The sequence below is a fragment of the Gopherus evgoodei genome, chromosome 17 (genome assembly GCF_007399415.2).
Source record: "Gopherus evgoodei ecotype Sinaloan lineage chromosome 17, rGopEvg1_v1.p, whole genome shotgun sequence".
Taxonomy (NCBI): domain Eukaryota; kingdom Metazoa; phylum Chordata; order Testudines; family Testudinidae; genus Gopherus; species Gopherus evgoodei.
The window spans coordinates 6,706,829-6,724,122 of NC_044338.1; the positions used below are offsets into that span (position 1 = coordinate 6,706,829).

The 17,294-nt window shown below is 42.3% G+C and overlaps 1 protein-coding gene across 2 annotated transcripts in view; it reads right to left on the reverse strand.

The window, feature by feature from the left end:
- PPM1D (protein phosphatase, Mg2+/Mn2+ dependent 1D) overlaps positions 1 to 17,294 on the reverse strand; it is a 44,967-nt gene extending 27,673 nt beyond the window's left edge. The window contains exons 1-2 of one of the 2 annotated variants that reach the window (XM_030537083.1): positions 16,893 to 17,294; positions 12,428 to 12,522 (exon numbers count right to left, since the gene is read on the reverse strand). In XM_030537083.1, coding sequence (XP_030392943.1) covers positions 12,428 to 12,522; positions 16,893 to 16,963 — 166 coding nt within the window. In that variant the 5' untranslated portion in view covers positions 16,964 to 17,294. Of the gene's footprint in view, positions 1 to 6,974; positions 7,656 to 12,427; positions 12,523 to 16,892 lie in introns of those variants that run through there. The other variant, XM_030537082.1, reaches the window with a different exon arrangement.

Consider the following 17,294-nt stretch of genomic DNA (forward strand, 5'->3'; position numbering starts at 1 on the left):
AATTTGTTAGTCTCTAAGGTGCCACAAGTACTCCTGTTCTTTTTGTGGATACAGACTAACACGGCTGCTACTCTGAAACCAGTTGTTTGAAGGTTATCACTTGCACAGGTTGAAGTGCCTTCCCACTGTTCACCTTTGGTTAACTGAACGAAAGGACTGGAGCCTTCAGACAATAAGGATACGTTTAAACTACAGTGCACAGCTACCGTGCTGCAGCTGTCCCATTGTGGTGTAGAGGCTTCTTCCATCGACAGAAGGAGCTTTTCCATCAATGTAGGTAGTCCACCTCTCTGAAAGATGGGAACTATGTCAAAAGAAGAATCATTCTATTGACTTAGAGACATCTACACCAGGGGTTAGGTGGGCCAAACTATGGTGCTCAGAGCACAACATTTTTCACAGCCCTGATCCATGTAGCCAGGTCAACCTAAGTTCTAGGTGCAGACCAGGCCTATGCGTTGTGTACTTCTATAGCACTATTCAACAAGGGATCAAACATTACTTTACAAATATGTCCCAAGATCTCTAGGAGGTGGACAACTACTATCCCACCCACTCCGCAAATGAGGCAAAGTGAGATTAAGTGGCTTGCCCAAGTTCACAGAGCAAGTCTATGACAAAATTCTGTCTAGAAGAACCCCAGGATCCTAACTTCCAGTTGTGTGTTTAGCCAGCAGACACTACTTCCTCCCCATTTAAAAATTTAACCAGATATCAAGTTCATCCCCAATTATTTATTGAAGAAAAACTGCATTTGACCTGACAGGTGGATCCAAAAGGGCTTTGTCTAACAAGCATGGATATATTTAATACACTCATAAAATGGTGAGATTGAGGCAGAACTCTGAAATCCTCATTTCCATTTAACCTGTGCATTTATTACACAACAACATACACTGGTAGGAACTCATTAGCTGCAACAAACCCTTTTTTGCAATAAAGAAATGTATTAGACAATCAAATTAGCGTTTATGTAAAATGAAGAGCATTGAACCAAAAACCCACATTTGTAAACAAAACATACAGCAAGAGCACATGATTTTAAGCTCTCACTAAGCCACACCTAGGTCCACTACATTAAGGGGCTTAAGCAAGTTAAGCCTTGATTTGTTTTAGTGGTGAATACTACATATAATCTAGAATAGGACTTTCTTCAGAGATTCAGACCATGCCATCTCAGACTACAAGAGCGATGTGTTTTAACTAGTAAACACAAATTATTAAAATCCTTTTTGTTCTGTGGGCAAGCAGTACATTCATTATCATTGGCCACACAAAAAAAGATTAAAAAAAGCTGAAACAAATGTAGTGATAGGGTTTATCCATGAGCATTAGCCCAAAATGGACCTGACATGCAGCAGTGACTTGTATATAGTCTGAAACAAAGAACTAGGGTTCTGTTAATACTATATTCAAAGAACGCAGACCTGATCAGACCTCAGTGGATGAGTCGAGACTCCAGATCAATTACTAAAAACTATGACTCTGGGGGAAGGCACTTACATGCCTCAAGTTTCTTCTCACTTCAAAAAATGAGGATATCTGCCTACTTTAGAAAAGTGTTGTCATGCTGAACACTTGTAAAAGACTTCAGCTTTATTTTCACTGGGGTAGTGAAAATAAATAGTGTTAACTCAAGTTAGCTAATGCAAGGTGGATTTTACCTGCCATTTCACTCTGAATGTCACTCATACTTAGGTCATCAAGTTTAAGTTGGCTAACAGATGTCCTCCTCCCTTCATTGTTTTAAGACCCTCAAAAAGCCCAGTTTTAAGAGTAGCAGTTTGAACTCAATTTCCTTGTTTTAACCACTTAAAAAAAAAATCAGGCTTTTCATAAACCCTAATGCAGAATGGTTGTTTTTAAACACCAATGAAGTATTTTTTGTTTTTCTTACACTAAATAAAAGGTTCAGGAGTAGTCAGATATGCACTTTTATTTCCAAAATAAGGATTCTTGGTACAAATTGTTTCAGTGTTAATTCCAAAGCGAGGGTCAAGCCAAGACTAGACAGACTCCCATTTTAATTACTAAGATATAAAGATGTACATTTCTTTTTCTTCCTGCTAAACGTAAACTAAAGACATAACAGGTTGTTACAGGTGCATCTACAACCACAACACCAGATGGTCAGACAAATGATCCTAACTTTTTCTGTTTGTTTGTGGTTTGTTTTGTGTTTTTTAAGTATGAAGCTGTATCCACAACTGAATACACAACTATTCTCATGTGGCCATTTCCCCAGCTAACTCTTGAGCTGCAGCTAGTTGCCTTGAAGGATACACTGCACTAAAACAGCTGTGTTAGATAAGTGGTGATTCTCACAGTAATTTCAGATTTTCTGTAGTGTATAGAAGCCAGGTGCTGACACACAAACCTTACCACACCTGATCTGGAACTGAGGCTTAAGTTCAGTATCTGTTTCAGTGGGATCACAGGTCTCAACAGGACTTCAGCAGTCTGCCACTGAGTATTATCTCAACCCAGCAACATGCATCTTTCAAGCTTTTATTTCCCCCCTTCATTTAGTGTACACGTGAAATGTAAGACCAAGTTTCCTTTTGACAAAACAAGTCCAGTGCACTGTGTTTATACCAGACTCCAATATTCCAGATAATCCAATAGAGTGGACAAAAGCTATTTTTCCTAAATCAGATGCACTGAGAGCACATGCCACTGTATCAGTTAAAAGGCACAATGCATTGTTTGTTCTGGACAGCATTAGGTTTTCTCCTTGTCCAAAACGCTGCAACAGCTTCCTAAACCCCTGGTTCCAACTGCTGCTATCCCTCATTCAAAATACTGCCATGGGTCCCATATATCCCTTGCATCTCCCCTCCTCTTCCCTACCTGGCCACTGAGAAGGCGCCTTCGCTCAATTACGCTATCTTATGAAGTCTACATAATCTGTTTTAAAATCACACACAATGCATACCAGGGGTCTTACTAATGTTCCTTTAAGATTGAGGGATTGTCAGTAGGATTCTTTATAAATAGGGATTTTTCTGACAGTTAGAGGACTATTGCAAGGCAAGATCAAGATGGCCCAACTATAAAGGCAAAGTTGTACATCATTAAGTTGACAAATTATTGACCACTTTATTGTGCACCAAGTTGACAGTGATCAGAAGAGGAATACTGAGATGATATAACAACACACAGTTGCACTCACCACTCAGATTTATACCCGCACTGCCTGTAAACAACATCATCTCTCCTACATGTTCGGCAACAGAGGAACAATGAGAAACTGCTGTTACGTCCAAGTAATGTAATTCAACAATAGTTTTCTCGTTTCTGTGGATCTATATCCCAACATTTCAATTTAAATTATATAATTATATTCCCAGTGTCAGCATCCGTCTACCACATAGCTGTAACTGTGCACTAACACCATCACCTGCCTAATAGTTAGAGACACATTAAGCTCTTCCCACACAGTATCTATTTGTTTTAAAAGGAGTTAGATTTTGGGATGTCCTTAACAGCAGAAGACAAATGTGCTAACATGCACTAATACTTTTGGCACAGACAGGCCCCAAATTAGAAGTGTGTAAACTGGTTATCAGTGTTAAGAAATCTTCACCGGGCTTTTTATATACAAGGCTACATACAATACTATACAGCAATGGGCCAGAGCAATTTAGGAACATTATTTTGAACCATTACGGTAAAGAATTTTAAATGGGCAAGTTGAAAACTTGTTTGGAGACATGTTAAGACAGGTACCTACTCTTTCCACCTGTGAAAATCCTTCTGGGCTTGACAAGCTAGAAATTTACGCATTACTACTAGTTAATATTAAACAGGTGTCACACATATAAATACCCCACCCCAACTGACAAAACAGACACCACCTTGGAATTTGTATTACAAAGGAGTGCAGCCAGCCCAGTGTGCACAATAGTGGGGAAAAGAGAAATGTTGAACAAGAACAACAGAACAAAGCCCTTCTCTTGAAGAAAGGACCTTGTGGTTATTCCGTTTTGTTTTTTAAACACATCCATTCAGACTAAAAACAGGATCTCATTGTTTAAGATCTCCTCCAAAAGACTCAGACAGCAGACTACATGGAACTCAACCCACATACCTTGGAAAGCACAGAATCAGATAAGTCAACTCTGTCAGGAATGGAACAGCTGGTTCCAGGGAATGCAAGTGTTCTAAGCCTGCCATTAAACTACACATAAGCTAGTTGCAGTCACTGTGTAGCAAGAGATTTAATAAAACAAGATGGGAAGTATTGTTTTAATTCCATACACACACACACACACAAACAGCAAGCCCTTCTTCCTTCCACACAAAATATCACTAAAACCCTACATAAATTGTGGAATGGTGTTTGTTTGTTTGTTAGTTAAATGGGCAAAACAGTGTTAGAAAAACTAATAACGTTACTACAGTTGTGCAACTACATGGTAGAGTATTAAAAAAATAAACTTTTGTTTCTGGTCTCTCCATGCTGGTTTTCTGACCCTCTTTCCTCATCAATCAACAAAGCACTTGCTACACACTGCAGCAGTTTTATAATCCGGTGTAATGCTCCTCTACCTCAGCTTAACTCTGCCCACAAAACAAAGACAGATCCCTCCTGCAGGACCCTGGTCGTCGGCCTGGAAATATCTGAGTCAATGCCTTATTGGCTGTAACCATGGACAGTCACTCAGGGTATGCGTATGCTACAAGCACTACAGTGGCAGCCACACTGCTACAGCATAGTTGCTTCCTACATTGCTGGGAAAGGTTCTTCCCATCACTGTAGTTAATTCACCTCTCCAAGAGGCTAGATTGCTGGTATAATTCTTCCATCAGCCTAGCTTTGTCTACATTGGAGTTAGGCTGACTTAACTATGGAGTATTTATTTGAATATTTTATTGAATGAAAACCTCAAGTTTTCTTGCACCTGCAGCAAAAGCTAGCAAGTTTGTGCTCCAGAAATCAGGGAGGATGGCTTACTACAAAACTTACAGAGAAGTTATAGAACTACCAGCAAAAGGCAGTGCCCTGGCTTTTGCTGTCCTTGAAAACAGTTTAGAATAGTTATATATCAGAAGCTCTGTTTGTTACTCACCATTTGTTGCTCATAGCATTTCCTACATCATGTCAATAGTTGTTTGTTTTTGTTATTTTCTTTTTTTTTGGGGGGGTGGTTCACACATGCTATGAAAACCACTCCTGGTTACCACACTCAGCAGGGAGACAACTAGAAAACAAGCTCATGATCTTTTTCATCCATTCTCTCTCCCCATTGTTTGGATCCATATCACCACCCTGCTTCCTGTCATGCAAGCCCATAATCTGGGGGTTACCTGCCACTTCTCTCTTTTCCCCAATATCCAGGCTTTGATCAAGTTCTGCTGCTTCTTCCTCTGCAATAGCTCTAAAATCCACTCCTTCCTTTCTGCCCCAACAGCCACTTTTCCCACATCCCCCACTCCAACTATGGCAACCTGTTTTTTTCAGGATCTTTCCAATACTTCTCTTACCCCTGAAAACCCTGCTCTGTCCAAAATGTTTTTGCAAAAGTCTCAACTGTTACTTCAACCGTGTCATTCCCTTTGAATCACTTCATTGGCTCCCTGCTGTGTAGTGTATGGAATCCTAATTTATCCTTGACTTCAAGGCCCAATATTCACAGTGTTCCTGCCCACAACTTTGACCTGGTCTCATTGTGTGTTCCCTCTCCCTGCCAGCCTTCATACCCCCTTTGTCTTCCTGCTTTTCTTCCATGCTGTCCCATATGCATAAAGCCTCCCCAGACTAATCAATAAGCCACAATCCTCACCACATTTAAAATCCTCATGAAATTTACTTCTGCAGTCTCACCTATTAGAGGAAACATCACATGCATGATAATATCACCACCTAAATCTTTCCCTCTTCTCTTGCATAATTAGGACATTCACTTATGTCATGCTGTATTATTAGCTTGTATGGTCTTCAGGGCAGGGACTGTGCTCTTTGTTTTGGAACGTACTGAGAATATTCCCGGATACTCAAATAGTACAACAAGTAACAAATAATAATCCCGGTTGCAGCAGGCATCTTTTGAATCCTTCCATCAGCAATCAATGGGCAGAACTGGAGAGGGGGCAATTGAGAAAAAAACGTCAACCAGGTCCTTAGAAAGGGACCCATTTGGTCTCAGGGCATTCTAGGTAAGGAAAACCTGGAGGTGATCACATGCACAACTCCATAAAATAACAAGATCTACAGAACAGATTTAGCAGGGGTTTCAACTTGCATTGTTAGCAAGGCAACACACAGCTTCACAATTACCCTCTCCTCTTTTATCCAAAGTCTTTACCTAGTGCCTTTCTATCCATCACAATGTCTATCCATCACAGCATGGGGTCCTTTCCCTCCCCAAATAATCTTTACCAAATGTCTTGATTGAACCAGAAAACCATTTTCCCCCCCAGAGACACATTTGCAGCCTCTCCACATGTAGACTGAAACAATTATGATAGAGTTAGTGTCCTGTTTCCAGCAACAACTGGAGGGAAACTTTGCAAGCATGTAACTCACCAGTATGTTTAAAAAAAGGGGAGGGGGGTCGAAAGTGAAAGAAGAAAGAGATGGCTGAAACCGGGGTGTGTTTCCCATTCTCAGTAATAGCGCATGGAGAAACTTGGTGGTGTCTTGTTCCCAGTGCAGGATAATACCGATATTTCCAAATGGTGTGAGAATAGGACAGCACGGGGGGTAGACAGGTGCTGCCCTTTTACCCCGGGTCAAGGGTGCAAATTGGAGGGAACAGGGGGAAAGTAGCAGGCAGAGAAGTAAAAAGGCGACTGCTCTCTCCTAAAAGGGGGGGAGCGATCACTGGCCAGCCAATTCCCAAATAGGAGGGACAGGGGGAGAAGCAGGAAGGGGGGAGGTTGCCGCCCTGATAACGGTTCGGACGGGCGGTGAAGATTAGGAGCAGAAGCTAGGGAGAAGTTGAACAGATCTGGCAGCGCCTGTAACTTACGCAGCTTTTTCCACATGGCCCTGTGGCAGGCAATAAAGCCTTTGCGCAGGGCCGCGCACACCTCGGCCGGCTCCGCGGAGCAGAATCCCTTCTGCTTCTTGATGAAACCCCAGAGGTTCTCCCGAGCGAACTGGGCCGCCTCCCGGCCCCCGTGCCCGTCACACACGGCGAAGAAGGCCACGGATCGGCGGAGGCACCGGCTGGAGCCGGGGGACTGCTCTTCCTCTTCCACCGCCTTCGGGCTAGCGCCTCTCCTCCCGCAGCTTGCGGGCAAGGGGTCATGCCTGGCCCTGGACTCGGCCGCCCGCTGGCTTCCAGGCACCGATCCGCCCTTGTAAGGGGGGCTCTCCTCCCCTTCGGCCGGCAGCTCCGGCTCCACCACGATCTGGGTCACATCCTCCATGTATTTCCTGCCTCCCTGGTCGGAGAATACGCTCACCCCCAGCGAGTACAGACCCTCCATGGGGGGACCGGGGTAAGGGCAAGGGCTGGAGCCGCTTCTCCGACGGTAGCAGGCCCCCAAAGAACCAGCGCGGGGTCTCCAGCCGAGCGGCTCTAGCGCGCTCCCCAGCCAGCAGCTCCAGCCGCGGCCGGTGACTATTGTTTATGTTCGAGGCGCTGTTTGGGCATGTCCGAGACACGGAACGCGGCGCTCGTGTAACAATCCCCGATGGAACCCGCAGAACCTGAGCGTTCCGAGGCGCAGCGCCCCCTGCCGCACGCCAGGGCTAACTGTACCTCCCGCGCCACCCTTCGAAACAGCGCCCCCTACGCCAGTCCGCGACTCGGGCCTTGCAACAACCCTCTGCAGGGCACCTGCCGCGGGCAGCGAGGGGCTTTGGCCATTGTCCACCTGCGCTAAAAGCTTCTGCTGGTCCCACGTCCACTTCAGAGGCTTCTCTATAGGGTGACCAGATAGCAAGTGTCAAAAATCAGGACAGAGGGTGGGGGGTAATAGGAACCCATATAAAAATAAGCGCCAAATATCCAGACTGTCCCTATAAAATCAGGACATCTGGTCACCCACTGACCAGTTAACAAGTATGAAAAATCAGGGCAGGAATAGGCCCCTATACAAGACAAAACCTCAAATATTGGGACTATCCCTATAAAATTGGGACATCTGATCACCCTAGTTCTCTGTTAAGATTTAAATTTTAATTTAACTCAAGATTGCTATAGTACCATAAATGTACAGGCATTTTATAAGGAGGGAGTATAGCTTTATTCAATAGGATGCCAGCTACCAAGTCCAAGTCCTGAAACTTACCCCTTGCCATTGGCATCTTTAAAAACCTTTCACTCTAGTCCCTGAGGGCTTTACCTTACCTCACCTCACCTTGAAGACTGACTCAGCCTTGCTATCACAGCAGTAGCTCCTACAGGGCCCATGGAATAGGGTCCTCAATGATTGACTGAACTGCTAGGGATGGATCCTTGGTTATATAACAGAACAAGATCTGTAAAAAGCAACAGAGCGTTCTGTGACACCTTATAGACTAAGGTATTGGAGCATAAGCTTTCATGGGTGAATACCCACTTCATCGGAAGCAGGGGTCCCCAACGCAGTGTCTGCGGGCACCATGGCGTCTAAGTGCGCCCGCATACTGGCCAGTGGATGAGCATACACTGAAATGCTTCTGAGACGCAGTGTCATCCAGAGGCATCGCTGCCAAAATGCCACAATCCTGAGTACCGTAGCTATACTGACCTAACTTCTGTTGTAGACACAGTTAGGTTGAAGGAAGAATGCTTCCATCAAGCTAGCTCCAGCGCTTGGGGAGGTGGTGTTCCTACAATGAAAAACCCCCTTCCATCACTGTAGGTTGCATCTACACTACAGGGTTATGCTGGCATAGTTATGGCACCATAGCTATGCAGCTACATGGCCACATTGTACATAGTCATAACATAGGCAGGGCTAGTTTCTACAAAGGGGGTTGCACCAGTTAAAGTACATTGGTTTAAAAATAGATTTAAATTAAACCAGTGCAACATCGGTGTTTAGACAAGGCCTAAGGTATGCTCTGACATTTTGTGGTAAGGTAACCTGTAATACTATTGTTTTAGCAGCTCAAGCCTGGTTTACACTATAAAGTTTTTTGGTGAAACTTGCCTTCTGTCAGCATGCATCCACCTTCAGTTCTGATAAAACCTTATACTTCTGCCAGAAAATGTAGACCCCAGCAGCATAAGTTCTCTACAGCACTCTTCCACTAGTACAATGCCCGTGTGGACACTCCATGGGCTGTACTCCAACAAACAGCCCTCCAGCAACAATCCCACAATGCCACTGTCTCCACATTAGTAACCACCTCTGTGACATTTTTGAACTCCTCTACCAAGGGGTCACAGCAATCAGAAGCTATATATGTACACTTTTAAATCCCCAGCATATTTTGGAAATGCCCCATACCCCGATTGGGGTGATGGGCATGAGTAAAGTAGAGTAGTTTCTTCTTGCTATCCCATCTTTGCAAGCACACAGGTATAGCTCCATGTAAAGCTAAAGCTAAAACTGCAGCTAAGCCTTTTGCTTCTGCCTGTTCCAGGAAAGAAATCCTGGATTTCCTCAGTTAATGGGGGGAAGGAGCAGTGCAAGCACAGCTGCAAAATTCCCACAAGAGTAAAATGTTTATTTGAACAGTGCCAAGGAGATGCAGAAGCTGGGGTACAGCAGGGATGAGTTCCAATGCTGGGCAAAGGAGAAGGAACTCCAACAGTCCTACTACAAGGAGGGCAACAAAAAGGTCTGGTGTTGCTCCCTAGAGCTACTGCTACTACACAGAGTTAAATGACATACTGAGCGAGAACCCCACCACCAATCTTGAGTGGCAGTGGATCTTCTGTGATTTCTGGATAATGGCACTCCAGAACTGTACAGATGAAGAGGAGGGAGGACATAGAAGATGCAGAGCCAACAGAGAGCCAGGCACTCTTCTTGTCCAGGCCAAACCAAACCCAACCCAACCCAAATGAACCCAGAGACTGAACCTACTGAAAAAGGGGACTCAGGAATGTGTAATTTAATGTTCCAAAGGTGTGAATGCTTGTATGAGTTGCCAGTCCCTTCCCCAATTCAAGGAGTATTTGACCTTGGTAAATAAATTCTCAGCCCTCTTTTCTTTGGTTAAATATTTTCCAAACCCTCCACGTTATATATGATAAGTGGTATGCAATATATTCAACTCTAATTCAGGTGATTACATCTCTGGTGATAGAGAGGATATAAACATTTTGAGTTTGTATTGTTACTAATTTAAAAATAATGAGGGACTAGATGCCTTAGGGGTTTTGCAATGGGAGATGGAGCCTTTCACCTCTAGAAAACCTGTGTTAAAGTTAGCTAATTAGCAATTGGTGCTTTGACAACGTGAAGTGCAAATGTTAAACCCAGCCAGGTTGATAGTGGCCAGAGGTTATTTACCCTCTAATTGTTATTGTTATTTACCCTCAGTGAAGTGAGTTGGAAGTCTCAGTAGAATTGCTAATGGGCAAGTATCTATGGTACATCTACACTGCAAATTAAGAAGTAATTGTAGCATGGTAGGCACACTTACACTAGCTTTAATCTAGCTAACATGGATAACAATAGCCGTGAAGATGCAGCAACACAGACCTCATCATAAGTAGCAATTTGAGTACATACCCAGAGTCCCTGGCAGGCTTGAAGTGAGGCAGCTAGCTCACACTGAAGCCTGTGCCACAGCATCTTCATTTCCATTATCAGAGGGTAGCCGTGTTAGTCTGGATCTGTAAAAGCAGCAAAGAATCCTGTGGCACCTTATAGAATCCTGTGGCACCTTCATTTCCATTGTTATCCACACTAGTTAGATCAGGGTTTCTCAAACGGGGTCGCCGCTTGTATAGGGAAAGCCCCTGGCGGGCCAGGCCAGTGTGTTTACCTGCCCATCCACAGGTCCGGCTGATCGCGGCTCCTACTGGCCATGGATCACTGCTCCAGGCCAATGGGGGCTGCTGGAAGCGGCTGCTTCTAGCAGACCCCATTGGCCCAGAGCAGCAATCCGCTTCCAGCAGCATTGGCCCGCAGCAGCGATCCACAGCCAATGGGAGCCGCGATCAGCCGGACCTGCGGACGGGGCAGGTAAAGACACCGGCCTGGACCGCCAGGGGCTTTTCCTACATAAGCGGCGAACCCTGTTTGAGAAACCCTGAGCTAGATTAAACCTAGAGCAGATATGCCTAATGGCTCCACAATTACATCTTAAACTGCGGTATAGGCATACCTTTAATCACAATTACCTCCACTAGGGTGACCAGATGTCCCAATTTTATAGGGGCAGTCCCGATATTTAGGGCTTTTTTTAATATGGGCTCTTATTACCCCCCACCCCCATCCCAATTTTTCACACTTGCTATCTGATCACCCTAACTTCCACAAATAGCATCCCTCCCTATTGTTAATCTTCCTCAGAGAAGCTAAGGATTGGAAAGGCCTGGAAACTGATCTCCACCTTTGAGACCCTTCCCTGTCAGGGTAAGGATGAAGTACAATTAGTATGGGGAAGTTTGTACTACCTGTTCTTTGGACAAGATGTTTCCATCCTGATGCTGGCAGCTGGACACTGCACCAATCACCTGCAGTAATTCACTATTTTAAATAAACACAAAATACAGGGTCGCATACAGCTTCCTGGTATCTAATTGCTTATATACAGATAGAGAAAATTTCACAAGAAATTTGAGAGTAAAATGATTGAACTGTTTTCATCTCACTGCTTAAAAATTATTCAGAAAGAGATATAAGAAATCCAGCTGGCCAGACTACAGAAAGACAGCAGTTTAGATTCTCTTCTCCACTCTAGAACGTTCTATATGCCCGAGGATCAATGTACTCTTCTCTTACTATGCTGACATTCTTTCTCAACCTCAGCATAAAGAAGAAAATTTTTTCTGACAAGAGGAATGTTCACACAAATACTCTCCTTTTCTTTGTGTAATTTTACAGGAGCCAATGCACCAGACTGCTGGCCTACAGCTTAATTATTTCCTGTTAGAAGCTTACAATTTTAAACTGCCAACAAATTCCCCATAATAGTTTTAAAGGTTCCTGTAATGTCCACTTCAAGAAGATAGAGCTTGTCCATATGTAAGGCATGTAAATGAAGTTCCTTCCCACTTCAAAATAAGCAAATTATGTTACAAATGCAAATAGAGTATTTTTACATTTTTCCTAGCAAGTGAATCCAATAATTTAAAATATCTCTTTTAACACAACTGCTGAAGTGTGAACAAACATCTCAATCATACCAAAGCTTAAAGCCCTCATCTTGATTAAGAAGCTTCAGAGAAAACAGAAATTTGGGAGAACATTGTCTAAACCTTTTGAGAAATCTCACTTTTCACTGGTATTTTAATGACATACTTCAGTTATACATGGGTATATTCTCATCTATGTCAATATGTCAACTGTCTTTATGCAAGTATCTTACATTTAGAAAATAAATGTAAGGAACAACATTGTTTTGTCAGGAGATGGACTAGGTGAGGACTTTTCCATCTGTAATATCCAGGATTCTTTTTTCCTCTGTAAAACAGACAAAGCACTTATAGAGCACCTTTCACCAAAGAATCTTAAAATGCCTTAAAAGTATTTATCTTTTTGACCCAAAGTAATCTAAGGACCATGATAAGTATTCTAATTACAGCATACTTCCTGAATGAGGGGAGTTAAAGAAGCCTCCCATTTCTTTCTGTGAAGTAGATATTAGATCTATTTTACAAGTGGAAGAAAGTGAGGCAGAATGGTTAAGTGATTTAGCTAAGGTCACAAAAATAGTCAGTGACAGAACCAAGAAAAGAAACTAAGAGCCTTGACTCCTAGCTTGCTGCTCTAACCATGAGACTCATGTCTAGCTTCATAATAGCTCTTTAGGATCCAGGGCCACCCAGAGGATTCAGGGGGCCTGGGGCAAAGCAATTTTGGGAGCTCCTTCCATCAAAAAAAGTTGCAGTACTATAGAATACTATGTTCTTGTGGGGGCCTCTGTGCGGCCTGGGGCAAATTGCCCCACTTGCCCCCCTCTTTGGGCAGCCCTGTTAGTATCTATTTCATACATGCATGCATAACGTCTTCAAAAAAAATCTCTATTCACAAACACACACATATATATATAAAGTGGCAACTAAAATTATATCGATGTAATTTGTTATATCGATATAACTTGTGGCATTAGTTTTTCAGGAACCATCACTTTGAGTTCAGTGCCATGGTAAAAAACTCAAACTCCCCTCTTCTTTCTAGGCTTAAGTACTAAGTGGTAGAACATTAATTCAGTTGTTCACAATGATTAAACCTTCCTCCACATTGCCAAAAGTGATTTTTTCCCCCCTATGTACATCAGCTGAGGTAGAAAGGGAAACCTGAGCCTAACAGTTCCGCCAGTTTGTCAAACTTTCAAGTATGTAAGGAATGAATTTAAATAGTCCAATGTTAGCCAGAAGTGATAACTTTTTAGTGATCTAATCTTAGTTTTGGAAAACTTTAGGTCATAGGAACAACAGGTTCAAAGTACATCAGCATGAACTCATGCCTCTATATTTCCTCCATAGAATCTCTCTGTCTGCAGTTACTCCAAGGGGAACTTTTAGATGATATTGTGGCAATCCAGGTCTCATTTGCACTCAGAATACATTATAACCAGAAGGTTGTGATCTGGTTTCCTTTTATGACATTCCCATTCTCCTCACTGTTAGGCTGATCAGTTTCTTTGCTGATTTTTCAAAGGCCAAACTGAAACATGGAAAAAGTAAATGAAGACATGAGATGTGACATGTACTTTGTATTATTTAAAAATTAACTTTTCATAATTCAAGGTATTAGGGAAAAAAGGAAGTTTGTTTACAAAACATTTAAAAGATGACAGTGTCCTTTTTCTTTGTTTATCTCCTATACATCCATATATACACACTTAAAATACCAGGGACTATATAAGTAATGGAACTCTTTTCTCCTCTCACATACCACAAACTCACATAAGGCTCTTTCTGAAGATGGGTCTTTGCTCCACAGTCAAAGGCCTGATCAGTACTAGCCTGGAAGGGATGGCAGAAGAACTACTGACTTCAGTATGAAAAAGTATGCCTTTGACTGACACAGTTATGCCAACCCAACCCCCAGTGTAGACACAGCTATATCAATGGAAGAATGCTTCTATCAACGTACCTACCATCTTTCAGTGAGGTGGTGTTCCTTTACCAATGGAAAAACCCATCGGTTGGAGTAGGCTGGGTCTACACTATGGATTATGTCTATGTATCTACAGAGACTCCTATAACTTGTGTTATATTAATAGACCATTGATTTTGATTTTCAATAAGTCCTGGAGCTCTGGGGAAGTTCCAGAATACTGGAATAACATCAATGTGCCAATTTTTAAAAAGGGTAATCAGGATGACTATTATAGGCCTTTCACGCTGACATTGATCCTGGGCAAGATAATGAAGCAGCTGATACAGGACTCAATTAATAAAAGAATTAAGTAACGGTAGTGTAATGGAAAATAGATCCTATCAGACTAACTTAATATCTTTTTTTGACGAGATTACAAGTTTGAGTGATAAAGGTAATAGTGTTGACATAACATACTTAGACTTTTCCAGGGCATTTGACTTGGTACTGCACAAGATTTTGATTAAAAAACTAGAACAATATAAAATTAGCCTGGCACACATTAAATGAATTAAAAACTGGCTACTAGATCTCAAAATAATTGTAAATAGGGAATTGTCACAGAGCAAGTATGTTTCCAGTGGGATCCCACAAGGATGAGTTCATGGCCCTACGGCAGTGTTTCCCAAACTTGGGACGCTGCTTGTGTAGGGTGGGCCAGGCCGATTTGTTTACCTGCTGCGTCCACAGGTCTGGCTGATCGCTGCTCCCACTGGCCGCTGCTCCAGGCCAATGGGAGCTGCTGGAAGTGGCACGGGCCGAGGGACATACTGGCTGCTGCTTTCAGCAGCTCCCATTGGCCCGGAGCAGCGGCCAGTGGGAGCCGCGATCAGCCAGACCTGCGGACGCGGCAGGTAAATAAACCGGCCCGGCCCGCCAGGGGCTTTCCCTACACAAGCAGCGTCCCAACTTTGGGAAACACTGCCCTGTAGTATTTAACATTTTTATCAATGACTTGGAAGAAAACATAAAATCATCGTTGATAAAGGTTGTAGATGACACAAAAAATGGGAGAGTGGTAAACAACAAAGAGGACAAGTAACTTATTCAGAGACATGTAGGTGCAAGCTAATAATATGCATTTTAATACTACTAAATGTACATGTATACATCTAGGAACAAAGAACATTGGCCATGCTTACAGGATGGGGGACTCTATTCTGGGAAGCAGTGACTCTGAAAAAGACTTGGCAATTGTCATGGATAATAGTCAAATATGAGCTTCTAGTGTGATGCTGTGGCCAAAAGAGCAAATCGATCCTCGGATGCACAAACAGGGAATATCGAGTAGGGGTAGAGAGATTATTTTACCTCTGTATTTGGCATTGATGTGACCACTGCTGGAAAACTATGTCCTTTTCTAGAGCCCACAATTTAAGAAGAATGTTGATAAATTGGAGAGGGTTCAGAGAAGAGCCACAAGAATGATTAAAGGATTAGAAAACATGACTTATAGTGATACATTCCAAGATTAAAATCTATTTTGCTTAACAAAGAGACGGTTAAGGGAGGACTTTAATACAGTTTAAGTACCTACATAAGTGACATGATATGCCGGAATAGTCTCTGTACTGTAGACGTACAGACTTTAGTAACTTGGGCATGCATAATTGTTATTAATATACCTGCATCAAAGAGGTCATTGAATGGTACACATTCTGCTTATAAATTAATAATATGGCTTAAAGGAATACATGATTTTTTAGCAACCAGAAGATTATTACAAAATAAAAACAGATAAGCAGTGTATGTAAGCATTGCAGAACAGTTACAGTGAATAAAGTAGGTCAGACAGTTTCTTTAATTAAAGCCAGCTAAATGAAGAAAACAGGCATATTTGTCAGACATAATAAGGCCAAGTGACAAATCTCAAACAACAGAATTCATAGAGATGGAACATAATGCATGCTAATAAATTGAGACCAGGAAAACAAGCTCAAAGTCAAACTTGGATAACATTATTAGAATTAACCACACTCCTGCCAATTCAACATTTTCCAGAGAGTTAAGAAATATATATTGTACATTTCTCTGTAGCAATAGTGAGAAACACACAAGTACAGAAAATCCACAGACAGCCTTTTTAACAAGGTTAATAACCATTAATGTAAAATTTAAAATAGTAAAAAAACAACTGACTCATTGTGCAATCTTTATTTTGGAGAAGTTCTATGGCCTGTGTTGTACAGGAGTACAGACTAGATCAGTGGTTCTCAAACTTTTGTACTGGTGACCCCTTTCACATAGCAAGTCTCTGAGTTTGACCCCCCTCATAAATTAAAAACACTTTTTAATATATTTAACACCATTATAAATGCTAGAGGTAAAGCAGGGTTTGGGGTGGAGGCTGGCAGTTCGTGACTCCCCATGTAATAACCTCATGACCCCTTGAGGGGTCCCTACTCCTAGTTTGAGAACCCATGGACTAGATGATTAGTGCTCCCCTCTGGCCTTGAAATCTATGACTCTTGGGCACGTCAACTGCTTTCTCTCAATCTGTGAAATGGATAGGATAACCTCACAGAGCTTTAATGAGGGTTAATTAATTTTTAAGTATTTTGAGGTTATATAAAAGACTATTCATAAAGTCGATTAGGAATAAAGTAATAAGTATTATTAAATGTACTGTACTTGCCCTTTGTATAATTCTATTACATCTTAATTCATTTACTCTTAAGGGGTGAAGGATATGCTACAAAATCCTAGCAGGGGAAGCTCATTCCTACCCAGTGAGGATGTATCCTGTTATCCACTCTGCAGAATTATCAGACAATAACAGAAGTATGCAAGCCAACATTTTGAGAGACAACAAAAGAAAGGAGAAGAGAAATAATGGTTACTGATACTCTATGAAGGGAAAAAATCCTAAAAGGAAAATATCCTCTTGCAACCTGTATTTGAAAAACAAAACCTTTGACAGTGACATCTACAAGATTATTGGAAACAGATGAAAGCCCAATCCCTTGGAACGTTTAGAAAGGATAAAGTAATATGTTGTTGGCAGCAATCCTACATTGACCATGGCAGGTTGGACTAATCCTGGATCGAGGCTGAAACACCGTTTCTGAACAGTTATAGCTCCAGGGCCGGCTCTAGGTTTTTTACTTCCCCAAGCAAAAAAAAATGTT